Source organism: Trichechus manatus, unplaced genomic scaffold (genome assembly GCF_000243295.1).
Source record: "Trichechus manatus latirostris isolate Lorelei unplaced genomic scaffold, TriManLat1.0 scaffold00232, whole genome shotgun sequence".
Lineage (NCBI taxonomy): Eukaryota > Metazoa > Chordata > Mammalia > Sirenia > Trichechidae > Trichechus > Trichechus manatus.
Window position 1 is genome coordinate 2,788,846 of NW_004444168.1, and position 15,104 is coordinate 2,803,949.

At 37.9% G+C, this 15,104-nt stretch overlaps 1 protein-coding gene and 1 pseudogene across 1 annotated transcript; one reads left to right on the forward strand and one right to left on the reverse strand.

The window, feature by feature from the left end:
- The window catches only part of LOC105756910 (olfactory receptor 51V1-like), a 108,495-nt pseudogene that overhangs the window by 38,392 nt on the left and 54,999 nt on the right, over positions 1 to 15,104 (reverse strand).
- LOC101357851 (olfactory receptor 52A1) lies at positions 4,894 to 5,856 on the forward strand. Its single transcript, XM_004389085.2, has one exon. It carries the CDS (start codon positions 4,918 to 4,920, stop codon positions 5,854 to 5,856), a length of 939 nt encoding a protein of 312 aa, XP_004389142.1. The 5' UTR covers positions 4,894 to 4,917.

Here is a 15,104-nt window from a genome sequence, read left to right on the forward strand (position 1 = left end):
ATTATTGTATTTGTAGCTGGATTAAATTTGCTAAAAATTTTAAAATAATATTTGCAACCATATTCATGAGGGATATTGATGTGTAGTTTTTGTTTTGCTTAGAGTTTTAATGTCTTTGGTTTTGGTATGAGAGGAATAATATAGCCTTATGCTCTATGAATCTGGAACAGAAAGAGGAAATCTGAGCTTGAAATATTGTTATAGGATTTGTTCCAATTAAGGCAACTTGAATAAAGTCAAGAAGAACTTACTAGCATGTTTGCATCATTTGAGGCTGAACAGGACCAACGATACAGCATTGAGGAGAGCCAAAATTTAAAGGAAATCAGTGGCAAAGGAGAAAAGGAAGGAACTAAAATGATGAAGAAGTCTAAATTGTTTCTTGGTGACTCAAGAATAAAAGAAGATTAGCTCAAATGCTGATATGCCCTCTGATCTATCCCATTCAATGTTAGTTAGTAGCATGGTTTCTCTTATCTTTGTTAAGCAATCAGGTGACAATTAAGACATCAAGGCACCCTGAAAATAACAATCAAATCTTTATTCACTTACTGCCACGGTGCAAGCAAGAAACAAAAAGAGACACTCTCCCAAAGGTCATCCTTCAACCAAAGATTAGGCAGGTCTATAAAACAAACTATAATACTCACGAGGAATGTGCTTCTTAGTTAAAGCATGCATACGAAACTAAAAGGGCAACACCTGCGCAAGAGCAATGACAAGAAGGCAGGAGGGATAGGAATAATGGATTTATAGAATGGGGAATTGGAGTGTGAAATGGAAGAGTGTTGACGCATGGCAGGAATTGCAATCAATGTCACAGAAGAATTTGTGTATAAATTGTTGAATGAGAAATTAATTTGCTCTGTGAAGTTTCCCCTAGAGCACAATTTAAAAAAAAGAGAGAGAGAGAGACATTGATCCTCTAATGTTCCTATTTTCCCCATGGAAGCAAATCAGTAGATGCAGTGCATATGGAGGGAATTATCTTACTGCCAAGTAGCCAAGAGCAGAAGACTCCTTCCTTCTGATTGGCTAGGGGGAGGGAGAGGAGAAAGGGCAAGGGGTGAAAAGCTGCTGAGTCAAATTGGGAGAGAGTGCCTAAGTCAAACCCTTGTTAAGGCCGTCTTAACAAATATCCCTAATGAGACCTACAAATTAAGGTGCCAGGTTGGGAATTCAGATATGCATGTAAGCATGACTGGCCTGAGGGGAGGGTTAGGTGAATCTTCACTGCAACTCCCTCCAAAAAACTGCAGTGCACAGACTGTGAGCTAAGTCTGGTGTGTGTACATGGGTGAGCAACTCCCCCCATGAGGTCTGCCAGGTAAAGCTTTGTAATTGTCTCTGGTTGGTCCTGAAAAGTAACACATAGAATTTTCATCTGGAGTATATTCTGAAAACAGCATTCAGGGTTCGTTGCCTTTTCTTCCTTATCTCTTATTCTCCCTCAAGTCCATTGTAAATGCTGCTCTCCCCACCTCACTGAAAGTATTCTTCCTAAATTTGCGAACACTTTCACATTGCATCAAATATCTCTTATTAGGCTGTATATTAGAAAATCTAGAAATTAGGTAACAAAAAGTCAAGGAGAAAGATATCATGTGCATAATTCTTTCTTAGAATTTGTCATTTGGAATTATGGTAAAAGGTAGTCTAACCGATTTTCTCTCCTTACTAAAAATTTGAAGACAAGCATGGTGTCTGTTTATTATTTACTGTTTTACATCAAGAGCACATGGCATGTTTTCTTCACACATAGGACTCACAGAACAAGTGCTTTTTGAAAGAAAAGCAGAAGGAAGGATAGAAGCAAGGGAGAAAGGGGTAAAGAGAAAGATAGAGGAAAGGTTAGTCAAAAGTGCCACAACCTGCTCAGAGCTCAACATGCTAGGGTTAAGGAGAGTCCACTAGAATTGGTCACATTGAGCATGTTCCTGACTTTACAAAAAGAATTTAAAGAAAATAAAAATGGGAAGACTGAGACTGTAGGAAACTGAGAGAGAAGTTCATGATTAGAGACTATCAATACAGATTTTTCTTTCCTGAGGTAACTCAGTGAAAGACAGAAATATTTATTTAAATATAATGGAAATTGGATAGGGACAGGTCTGAATTTAAGTGGACTTTAAATGTTTCAAACATAGCCAACAACAAAGAAATTTAGCTTATAAAATAAAACTTGTGTATAGAATTTCTCCGCATTTAGTCTATAGAGAAGAAGAATCAGAGAGAGTGGGGAGATATCTGCAAGTATAGAAATTATTTTGAGGATTTTAGTTTTGTTGCTATACCCAAGAGGGCTGACATAAAAACTTCTATGTCTCTCAGGGTTTTAGTGAGTGGCTGGAAAATCCCTCATCCCGTGTCCATAATTCCTCCTCCTTTCCCACACAGTCATAAGTGAACATTAAAATTGGTGGCTAGCAGCTTTCTTCTCTAATTTGAGCTAAAGAAATATCTACTGCATTGCTGAATGCCAGAGACCTTGCTATGCATTTTATTAGAGGATGAACACACAAACATGGTCTCTGACAGATTTTGGAGAGAGGAGAGTACCAGGACTGCAGAGATAAAAGTATAGTGTGAAAGACTATCCAAAGGTATAGTCACAGTGTAATATTGACAGATGGTCCCAGCCTCTACAAAATGATTAGAGTTCATGGCATTGTCAGGGTGCTGTTACAGAATGTGCAGATAGAAAGAAGAGGCACTGCAGAACACAAAAGAATGTGGGGCTGAGACTGAAATCCCAAGAAGAGAAAAGATTTGATGACTGGAAAGTATTTGAAGATCTGAAAATATACTTCAGGCATCTAGTAAGAGCAAAACCAGCTCTCAACAACCATCGAGGAGTTAGCGTCACTATTTCTAAGTTCACTCCCATAATTTGTCGTTACCAGCTTCTACAATCCCAATCCCTCCATGCCACTAACCAGGCACTCAGTTGTTTATGTATTTTCCCACATGCTGCCCCACCACCCGTACCATTCAGGTAAGTCTCATGTGTTAGCCCCTGTGTCAGACACTGTGATAACACTGTGATAGCTCAAAAGGATACCTATTTTACTTCTGACTGATATTGGAGAAGAAAAACTTTGTTCCTATTAGAAAGAGTCAGTGATCTGTGCATGGGGAAGTCATAGTATTGAGCATGTGGAGCAAATCTGTGAAAATCACAGTACTTGGTTGACTGACTATCCTAAATGTATGTTAGTGGATACAACCTCCCTCACATAATATAGCCCCTACTGACTTCATTCTTTCACTTGAAGTTTAGCAGCAGCAAACAAAAGCTACTTCCTTTATTTTCTGGCATACTTGATGACATTTAATATCTGGTTAGCTGATTTAGGAGCTTGCTGACTTGATTTGAAAGCAACTTTATTAAAGAGTCTAGGGAAAAATGAAATGACCCAACTCTATTCTTTACAGAATCACAAACATTTTCTTTATATGGCTTTAGAATTTCTTAAAACAAAATATGTACTTTTTTTATGATTTTGATCAGAGAAGAACTTTCAAAGAAAGTTCAAAGTTCAACTTTCAAAGGCCATGGTTTCAGAAAATTCAGTCATCAGTAAAATTGGTGATTACATTTTCTTCATTTTTCTCTAGCTCTCTTCTGAATCATTTCTGGTACCCTAAAACTTTGCCTTCTGTATCTTCTGTCTAGTTCTTCTTTGAAACCTTTAAATAAATCCATTCATCACTCCTTTTTCTAAGTTGCTTATGTCTAGGCTAACAAAGTGATTCAAGCTTTCCCAAATATCTGTATTTCATTAAGAAGCAATGGACCTTAACGGACAAATCTCAGGCTAATGATAGCTCTGAACAGGTTAAATCCAAGATATGGGTCTCTTTATTCTGGCTCAATTAACCATTTTCCCATTTCTCTATATCCTGTAGTTCCCTAGGAATGAGTCCTCTTCCCTGTACGTTGCTGCTGCCCATTCTGTCACCTCATAGAGGTTCCTCTCCTCTAAGTATTCTGTTATGTTCATTATAGAATTCTGTTTATGTTTGCTATTTTAAGGACAAAGCTAAATTTAATAATTTTAGCATTAGAAATATAAGCAAAAGGAATGGCAACTTTACTTTCAGAAATTTGAAAAGTAGCAGGGAATTTGGGCCTAGACTGGTCAAAAGAACATAAACTTGAGTTAATTTTTCTAAAGGTTCTTTTAGTATAACAATCTACAGGTGATATACATAGATATGGATATAGTTCTATAAGTATCTCATGCTGTTCAGCACCAATTTGTCAGAGTCTGGGAGTTTGCTGATTCAAACTGACAGTTCCTGAGTTAAAGAGAATTGGGAATAATAGACTACTAGAGAGTAGCTGGAGGCCTGGTGGTGCAGTGGTGAAGAGCTCGGCTGCTAACCAAAGCTCTGAAGTTTGAATCCACTAGCCGCTCCTTAGAAACCCTATAGCACAGCTCTACTCTGTCCTATATGGTCTCTAGGAGTCAGAATTGACTCAGTGGCAGTGGGTTTAGAGAGTAGCTGGAATGTGAGCTATGGAGAGATTCATCAAACTGATTAAAATTCAGTTCCTAAGGAAAATAAATTCAAATTTTTGGTCAACATGTCTGGAAAGAAGAAACAGACAGTTCAGCAGTTTGATCGCTTACTCAGATGGTTTTGTTGTTTCTAAATACAGTCAGTCTGCCATGTACATATATCTTATTGTGACACAGTGTTTGTGGATGTCTTCCCTGAAACAGTGATGTGAGAAGATGGATCTACCTTTTCCCATCAATAATATGAGTGAGATGGATGATATGCTCATAGAGTTCTACTAAATAAGACAGACTAAATATGCTGTTTTCTGATAAAATTAGGAAGTAGAAGAGAAACAGTAGCACTGACTGAAAATCTTCTTTTGTCTGCATCAGAAGGCCCAAGGACACCATGTCCGTTTCCAATATCACAATCTTCATGCCCTCTGTGTTGACACTAGTAGGGATCCCAGGCCTAGAGTCTGTGCAGTGCTGGATTGGGATTCCATTCTGTGCTGTGTACCTCATTGCTATGATTGGAAATGTCTTGCTTCTGACTATCATAAAATCAGAACGCAGCCTCCATGAGCCCATATACATTTTCCTAGGCATGCTAGGAGCCACGGATATTGCACTTGCTACCAGCATTATGCCCAAGATGCTTGGGATCGTCTGGTTTCATGTGCCAGAGATCTATTTTGATTCCTGCTTGCTTCAAATGTGGCTCATTCACACATTTCAGGGCATTGAGTCAGGCATCCTGCTGGCCATGGCCCTGGACCGTTATGTCACCATCTGTTATCCACTGAGACATGCAGCTATCTTCACCCACCAGTTAGTCATTCAAATAGGTACTGTGGTTACACTCAGGGCTGCCATTATTGTAGCCCCATGCCTAGTGCTGATAAAGTGCCTGCTTAAATTTTATCATTCAACAGTCATCTCCCACTCGAACTGTGAGCATATGGCCATTGTGAAAGTAGCTGCAGAAAATGTCCAGGTCAACAAGATCTATGGTTCGTTTGTGGCCTTCACAGTAGCAGGGTTTGACCTAACATTCATTACCTTGTCCTACATCCAGATATTTACCACAGTTTTCCGTTTGCGCCAGAAGGAGGCAAAGTTGAAAGCATTCAATACCTGCATCGCTCACATCTGTGTCTTCTTCCAGTTCTACCTCCTGGCCTTCTTCTCCTTCTTCACACATAGGTTTGGTTCGCATATCCCCCCTTATATCCATATCCTCTTTTCTAGCATTTATTTGCTTGTCCCTCCATTTCTCAATCCACTTGTCTATGGTGTAAAGACCAAGCAGATCCACAGCCATGTGGTGAAAATGTTCAGTTCTTAAAATCTATGCTAATTGACACCTTCTTGTATCTTTGTGCAACAAGAATCATCTCTCAAAACAAAACTTCCACGTTATTTGAGATGTATGAGTTTTCCATTAAACTACTTCTTGGAATTATAGCAACATGAAAGCTGGTTTTCAGATGATAGCCTAAATGAGCTATCACTCAGTAAGACTGTGGATCCTATCTGGGTGATAAAAGTGAGAAACATAGAAAGACCAACATAATGAATATGTATCTTTTCCTTGTCTCTTTAATTTTTAGTTCCCAGTATCTCCGTCATTAAAAAAATAAATGAAACTAAGTGGATCTTAAATGTATTCTTATTCAAAACCCCTTTATGAATCTGATGAGACAATAAAGTATAAACATTTAAACACATTTCCAGTCATTCAGGAAGTTATAGGACAAAGTGCATGATAACTCAGTTGTTCCACCTTTCACATCAATACTGTTTCCACTGCCTCTACCTTTTCCTTATATATTAATTCAACAAGTATTGTCAAGTGCCTAAAATATTATAAATATTATGCTAAAGATTAGTGATATGGTGATAAAATCAACACAGTGCTTATGCTTCATGGATCTATGGACTTTAATTCCTGGAAAAGAGAGAGGAAAAAAAAAATTGTAGAGGCATGAATGAGATGTAAGATTTGCAAAGAGATTGATGCGTTAGAATCTAACTGAAAGCAGTCAATGTAGGTGTTTTGTTTTGATTTATTTTATTTTTTCAATTAACGTGATCCTTTAGGAATAAGGAACAATGAATGAGTAACCAAAGGGCTGAGAACCCACCATACCAAGATAGATGATGGAGAAGATGTAAACTAGAGAATGTGGATTAAGGGAATTCCGGAGGTTTTTTTGTTTTTTGTTTTTCTTAAACACTGTTTTAATGTAAGGTACAATTCTGAGAGACAAAGAAATATGACTATCAAGAATGGCCATGAACGGTTGCAAAAGTTGGTTTGACTTTATTCTGAGTGCTATAATGTGTCATTGTAGGGTTTTTCTCTACAAGAAAGGCACTTGTGCATATGCGTATGTGTATTTGCCAACTTGGGAACTGCAATGCAGTAAATTACTTAATATGGCCCTTCTTGCCATGGTCTTTGTAACTCCCACCAAATGATTGGATGGGACCATGTTAATAAGGTGTATGAAACCCTGTCTAAGGGACTGGTCAATTTTGCCATTGGGCTAGGCTTAAAATCCCACCCATCCCAGAAGCAGGAGGAGAGGATCTCACCACCATCGAGGAAGAAGAGCCAAAAGCAGAGCACATCTTTGGACCTAGTATCCCTGTGCAGAGAAGCTCCTGGAGCCAGGAGTCTGAGAGAGAGAGCTGTTAACAGTGAAGACAGTGAGAAGTGGTGGCAGAGAAACAGTGGCAGGAGAAACAGTCAGGAGATGGTGCAGTGGGCTTCCAGCCCACCTGTGAGAAAGCTGAGTGCCTTTGGGCAAGAGGCTTGCTGGCGGAGTAGGGTGCCTCCTGGCACATGGTAGAGCTAGGTTTGCTGGCCCACGAAGCTAGAGCTGAATACCTTCAGACTGAGGCTTACTGGTAGAGTGGGGTGCCTCGGAGCACTTAGAGGCAGAGGTAAAGAGCTTTGTAACACTTGCCCAAGCAGGGCAGAGGCCGAGGGGCCAGAGAGAGGCATGCCTGTGGGCATAGCTGAAAAGAGACTGTCCTGATGGAAGAACTGTATCCTGAGCGTTCCTGAACCTAAACTGTAACCTGTTACTTCCCTAATGAACCCCATAATCATGAGTATTGTCTGTAAGTTCTATGTGGCCATTGCAATGAATTATCGAACTCAGCAGAGAAGTAGAAAACACTGTGGGAAGGAGAGTTGGTATCAGAATTGGTAAAGATGGCAGAGAAAGGAGGTATGTCTGACTTCTGTCTCAGAGCAATCAGCCTTGGGCTGTTGATCTCTTTTCCTGGATGATATTCCGTTAAACAAGTTCCCCCAAATTAACATCATTAATATTAGACTGCAGAGGCGTCCTATGATTCCTGATGTGATGAACCGAGAAAGGCCACAGTATTCTGTGATACTCCAAACAAAAAACAAATAAACAAATGAACAAAATAAGCAAGCGAAAATAACCTGAATCTCATCATGAGGAAATGTCAAAGGAACCCAAAAGATAGGCATCCTAAATACAAAAAAAAAAAAAAAAAATTGCTGTTGAGTCGATTCTGACTCACAGTGACCTTATAGAACATAGTAGAACTACCCCACAGGGTTTCCAAGGAGTGGCTGGTAGATTCGAACTGCCAACCTTTTGGTTAGCAGCCATAGCTCTTAACCACTGTGCAACCAGGGCTCCAAATAATAAAGAGATATGCTCTCCAAAAAAAAAGAAAAGAAAAGAAAAAAAGCCAAGATCAAAAAAGAAGAAAAGCTGAGGAATTATTATAGATACAAACAATCTCAAGAGACACGAAAATTAAATGCACTGCATGATCCTGGACTGGATTCTGGAAAAATAAATTGTAGCCATAAAAATCCTGATTGGGACAACTGTCTAATTCTGAATATGGATTGTGGATTAGGTATTATTTCAAGGCTGAACTTCTTGATTGTGGTTTTAATACTGTGTTTATGAAGTAGAGTGTCCTCCTCCGGAATATATACATTGAAATATTTAAGGTTAAAGGGGCACCATGTCTCTAATTTACTCATAAACCGTTCAGAAAAATATATATATCTGTATCTCTATCTATCTACCTATTTATCAACAATAGAATGATAGAGCAAAATAGGGCAAACTACAAACAACTTGTGAATCTCAATAACTGTTATAAGGAGTTTCCTTGTATTATATTTTTAATAAGTCATGATCTTAAAAGTACCTAAAATTAAAACCCATTGGCGTTAAGTCAATTCTGACTCATAGCAAACCAATAGGACAGAGTAGAACTGTCCCATAGGGTTTCCAATACTGTAATCTTTACAGAAGCAGACTGCCACTTCTTTCTCCCTCAGAGTGACTGATGAGTTGGAACCACCAATCTTTTGGTTAGCAGTTGAACACCTAACCACTGTGCAACCAGGACTCCTACCGAAAATTAGTACTCTAAAATTAAAATCTAATATGTTATCTCCATATACCAAACCAAAGCTCAATATATTTTGTATTATTTACTTTCCAGGAAGCCTTAAAATTCTTGCATTTTCTGTAGATAATAAAATGTTTCATGCATCTGTATGCTTGTCCTGCTATCATGTATGTTAATACTTTTTTTTTTTTTTTTGCCTGTCTAACCCCTAGTCAGTTTTTAGGATTTAGTTAGATGTGTCTTTTAATTAAGGGATTCTGACCTTCACCAGATTTATTTCTCTGTTCCTCCTCCGAGCTTTCAAAGCAGTTACCACATTGATCTCCATTTTTTCTTTATGCAACTGCTTCCTCCACCTAAATCATCTGTATGTTCACGACATGCACAACACAATGCATGGCATATTTTAATGATTACAAAAAAAAAAATTAAGGATTGACAAAATAAAACACTAAAAATTCACCAAAATTGGCAAAATAAACTAATTCTTGCACTAAAATTATTTACATCTTTTTCTTAATGAGAAGAAAATGTACAAGCTGAGGTATTCAAGACTCTGACAAATTAATAATATGGCATTTATTATAGCTCCAGAATAAACATATTCACACTTAAATTTGAGCTACGCTTCTTTCTTGATCATCAAAGTACATCACTGCACACATGCACCATGAAGTAACATTTCAAAACATATAGTTTTTCCAGAATATTCTCTGTAAATGATACTGAATCCACTGTTTTATTAATATTTAAGATATAATTCGAATATTCACAAATTCACCCTTTCAAAGTGTCCAAGTCATTGGTTTTTAATATAGTCACAAACATGTGCAACCATCACCACTATTTCCAGTACATTTTCATCATTCCAATAAAGAAATTTCATCCCTATTAGCAGTCATTCTCCATTCCCTCCTCCTCCCAGTTCCTCCTGTCAACTACTTTCTCTCTGTATGAATTTACCTATGCTGAATATGTCATATTAATGAAATCATACAATACGTGGCCTTTTGGGTCTGGCTTTTTTCACTTAGCGTAATGTTTGAAAGGTTCATCTGTGTTGTAGTATAAATCAGTACTTCATTTTCTTTTTTATGGTTCTACTGGATGGATATCCTGGAGTCTGCTCAAGCACCTAGCAGACAGCTCTCTGGCCAAAGTTTTTCCATGATCTCTCTTTTCTCTGCATGGGAAGGACTCCATCTAAAGTAAGACAGAGTGACGAATAATATAGGCAAGGCCAGTATTTTATACTTCCCATGTTTCATTTAAACTTCTTTCTTCTCATTCTATGGATGTTATCAACCATCCACAGTCAAAACTATTCATCTTCCATTTCTAACTCTGTGATATTTCAAAATTAAATACTTTATTTCTGGTTTTCTCTGGAAAACTTGGTAAGATCAGAATCTCTACTAAAGATTTTCTTTGTTTCCTACTACATTATCTAGAGGTTTTTGTTTCCATTAAAATGCTTATGGAAAAAATTATTTTTATTTAATATTAGAAGTTCTAAGTTTCCCCACCATGTGGGGACTATATCTGTCACCAAACAAATAAGTCACGTTATTTTTTAACATATCTTATTCCTCCATTGTGCTACTGAATTTTGACTAACTAGCATCTAAGAATACTTGTGTCACTAAGAAGTCCTAGAGGCACAAAGGTTAAGCACTCAGCTGTTAACAAAAATGTTGGCAGTTCAAATCCACCCAGAGGCTGTGCAGGATAAAGACCTGGTGATCTGCTTCCACAAAGATTACAGCCAAGAAAACCCTATAGAGCAGTTTTACTTTGTCACATGGGGGCACTGTGAATTGGAATTGACTCAATGGTACCCAACAACAATGTTCTATAATATTGTGATTCTTTGAGGTTTAAACACTTTTTGCATGTTTCCAAAAGTATCTTGAGAGCCATTCAATGGACTTTTATGTTAATTACACCATATATAAAGAATAGTGGATACATTTCAGAACCTCCTGACCTCAACTCAGCCTCCTACATACTCTATGTTAAAAGTAGCCAACCTGTTTTCCTGGAAAATTTTTATTTTGTGTCCATCTGCTCAGCTACTAGCCAAAAGATTGACAGTTCGAACTTACCCAAAGGTACCTCAGAAGAAGGGCCTTGCAAACTGCTTCTGAAAGGTCATAGCCATGAAAACCCTATGGAGCTCAGTTCTACTCTGCAACATTTAGGGTCCCCATGAGATAGATGAACTCGATGGCAACTAGTCTGTTCTTTTGGTTGTTACCTGTTGGGGGGGTGGGGAGTGAAAACCCTAATTTGAATTTGTTTGCAGATCTTTCTCAAATAAATACTTCAGCTATGGCTGATTTAGGAGCCCTGATGGTGCAGTGGTTAAAGCACTTAGCTGCTAATCAAAAGGTCAGTGGTTTGAACCCACCAGTTGCTCCTTGGGAGAAAGATGTGGCAATCTGCTGCCGTAAAGATTTACAGCCTTGGAAACCCTATGGGGGCAGTTCTACTCTGTCCTATAGGGTCGCTATGAGTCAGAGTTGACTTGATGGTGCACAACGATAACAACATGGCTGATTTTAAGCTACCGACATGAAGCCACTAAGCAAAGAGCTGGGTAGAGATGGACACAATCAACCCTTATAAGACAGTATGAGCTGACCCCAGCACACCACTGCCCCCACTCCTATACTGTTTTGATTTTTTATGGGCTGGATATAATTGTATGGAAGTTTACTGACTACACAGGGCAGAGAGCTTTTAAATTCAAAGATAATCGGTCTAATGTTTAAGGCCAGACCCAATGACACAGGACAAAAATAGCTTGACTCCCAGTAAGGTCATCCTGTCTCTCAGGCAGATGCAAGTTATCAGTCTTGTCAGACTTTTTCTTGTATTATGCAGGATATAAGAGGCTTTTCCCTCCCTTTTCATTACACTGAAGCCTTGAATCCCTTTTCTAAGGCACACAAACTGTTTCAGCTAACTAAATGCAGGCCAAGGATGCAAATTACCAGCTGCGGGATTGATACAGACATCGTGACCGGCACTAAATTTTTGAAAATACTTATCATCATGTTAGAAGGCTGAACATGACTGGGACACTTTGGTGAGAGCTGATTAAGATACAAGAAAGACGGGTGTCACCAAAGTTCATGTGGAAGAAGCTCAGAGAGTGACAAGTGATTAAGATCCTGAGGTGCACTTTTCAAAGTCTGCCCTTTTCATGGATAAAGAAGAAACCAGTGTTTATCACACTGGAATTAGATTACATAAATACTCTTTTTATTTCTCTGTCAGCATACGTCTATACATTTTTTCTGAATATATCAAGATGCCTTTACGAGCGCTAAACCAAAAAAACAAACCCATTGCCTTAGAGTCGATTCCGACTCATAGTGACCCTATAGGACACAGTAGAACTGTCCCATAGGGTTTCCAAGAAGTGACTAGTAGAGTCAAACTGTCGACCTTTTGTTTAGCAGCCTGAGCTCTTAACCACTGTGCCACCATGGCTCCTGGTAGCTCATTATTTTTGTAAATAAGTGTCATTAACTTGTTCTGTATTATCTAGGAACACTGTCTTCTCTGAGGCATTTTTAAAAATAGGCTCATTTTGGTTCCCAGTGCCCTTTGCCTCAGGTGGACCTTAAGGCCCTCCAGGAATTGATGAAAACTCATCCCACAGGAACATCCTGGAGTGCAAAACACTCATCCTTCACTACCTGAAACATCAAACAAGAAAAAAGAAAGAAAGAAAAATCTCACTCTATAGCTATTACTTGTATTTTCACTGTTAGTATCTGGTAAGTCTTTGGGCTTAGGATTTTGCCCTAAATATGGAAAAATGGAGGACTGGTTTTATGTTGCTGTTGTTAGCTGTCTTTGAGTCGATTCCAACTCATGGAGACCCCATGTGTGCAGAGTAGAACTGCTTCATAGGGTTTTCAAGGCTGTGACTTTTTGTAAACTGATCATCAAACCTGTCTTCCTAGATACCTCTAGATACGTTCAAACCCCAAAACTTTTGGTCTGTAGTCAAGTACTTAACCATTTGCACCACCCAGGGTTTCATAGAGAACAGCTATCTCATGTAACCTAATGGAAGCCAGCATGATAAAAAGCAACAGAATCATACTGTAGCTGAGTGTTCAAATTCTAGAAAGATTGTTTTCTCATGGTATCTTATGCTTTTCAGAATATTTCTGGATCAGGCAAAGAAATTCTGGGTGACAAATTTTAAAGGGAAGTTGACAAATAGAAAGACCTCTAGAAAATGATATCTGGTTGATCAATTAATGAAAAGCTCATTTGTTAAAGGGTTAGGAAATTGTACATGTTTAGCCTGAGAAAGGTTCAGGGGGGATGCTCACTGTGTCATCAAATATCTGAGGTTATTTTTTGGGAAGGGATACATTTCTGTGTATTAATCACTGGCATTTATTGACAGATTAATGTAGTTTATGCTTCTTTCTAAATATTTTAAATGGATTGTTTCATTTAGTTCTAACAATCACCCTCTAATATATTTCTATCTTTATTGTACCAGTGTTTTTCTAACTTCATTTTACCAATGAGGAAATTGAGGCACTTTGAAGTTTCATAATTTGCTCAAGAGAATGCAAAACTAGGCAGTCACATTTCCAGGATTTAGACTCTGTTACTCGCTTCAAACCTGGACAAGGAAACACTATGATTCATAGCCAATGTCTATCACTGGAACTTGGATATAGACACTTCATGAGAAAATAAGACGAAAACAGTTTGGGACTCAATATAAAGTTAACAGTCTGACATTTGGAGCTGCCTTGCAATGTGACAGATTATCTCAGATAAAAGAAGTTCTCTGCCACTGAAGGGCTTGATAAAGAGGTTGAAGGTTGAATGTCATAGATGTAAAGAGAGAAAAAACTTCTGATTTTGTAGAATATAGATTAGCTGACCCCTAAATTCCTTAAAATAATTATACTGAGAATCATAGCCTTTGTCAGAAGTGGAATTGTAGGTAACACTAATGGTTTAGGTCTTATGCTATACAGAGGATGCAAATTCCCCAGATTACTTGTCTTGGCTCATTTATTTCAAGGGTTTAAGAAAATGTTCCTTCCGCTTTTAAACATATACATATTTGTACACACAAAATTGCTCCCGTTTGCACCCATTCTTGTAATTCTCAGTCCATCTTGCTCATCTCCCTCAATTTCTCTTACATGAGTCAATGAGTCCCACAGATTTCGATTCCTTATTATTCTTCCAATATTGCCACATTACTTCATAATATCTTATCTATGCTATCACAGTAGCTTTCTAACAAGGTTCCCTAATCCTAGCCTTGCTATCCTTCAAGTCATTGACAAAGGTGCTGTCAGATTGAATTCTTCGAAAGGCAAAAGATTTTCTCCTTCCACCTACAAATTTGAAATTATTTGGCTTAGAAAAGGAACTTCATATTCAGTCTTCTTTCCTTTTCATTAGCCTCCATGCTTACTATTTTTCTTATAAATCAATTTATATGTTAATATAGGTTTCTTGATTCTTAATCCCACTGTATGTTTTTAATTTTTCTGTAATTTTTGTATAAGTTGTTTCCTCTTCTTCATCTTCTTTATATGGCTGATATCTACTAAAGAATAATTTCCCTCAATAGCCACTTTAATTCTCTTTTGACTAAAGGTACATAAACCCAAGAATTCTTATTCAGTTAAGAATTTCCCACTCCCATAGAACCCTAGAAAAATGGGTAGCTACCAGTTGTGATTTAAAGCCCCACCATCCCAGCCCCTCCACCACTCCTTCAGGTGACATTTAGAAATGATTTAAGAACTTTTTGAATGTCAGTCATGTAGAAGTTGAGAAATCCTGACCTGGAGGAATATCAGTTAGGCCTCATGGGAGTTAAAAATGGAAAACTATCAGGAAGAAATATAACTATTTCCTTCACATGATCGATAGTCTTTTAGACTGAAGACATGCTTTTCTATTTTATTTTTTTTTGCTGTTCTGTTTACTTGATTGATTTTTTTCTCTTTTTTCTTCCATTCCTCTGATCATTACATATTTCTGTAGTGCTTCTGTTTATATGTTACTCTTCAAGGGTTCTCCAGGTAAATTAAATTATTACTCAGGTGGCTATGTTAAATTTCCCAAATTTATATTCCTAATAAAGTCACAGAAATTGTTGGCCAGTGTATA

Coding starts and splice junctions, on each gene's coding strand:
- LOC101357851 (XM_004389085.2), top strand. CDS start 4,918: ATGTCCGTTTCCAATATCACAATCTTCATGCCCTCTGTGTTGACACTA.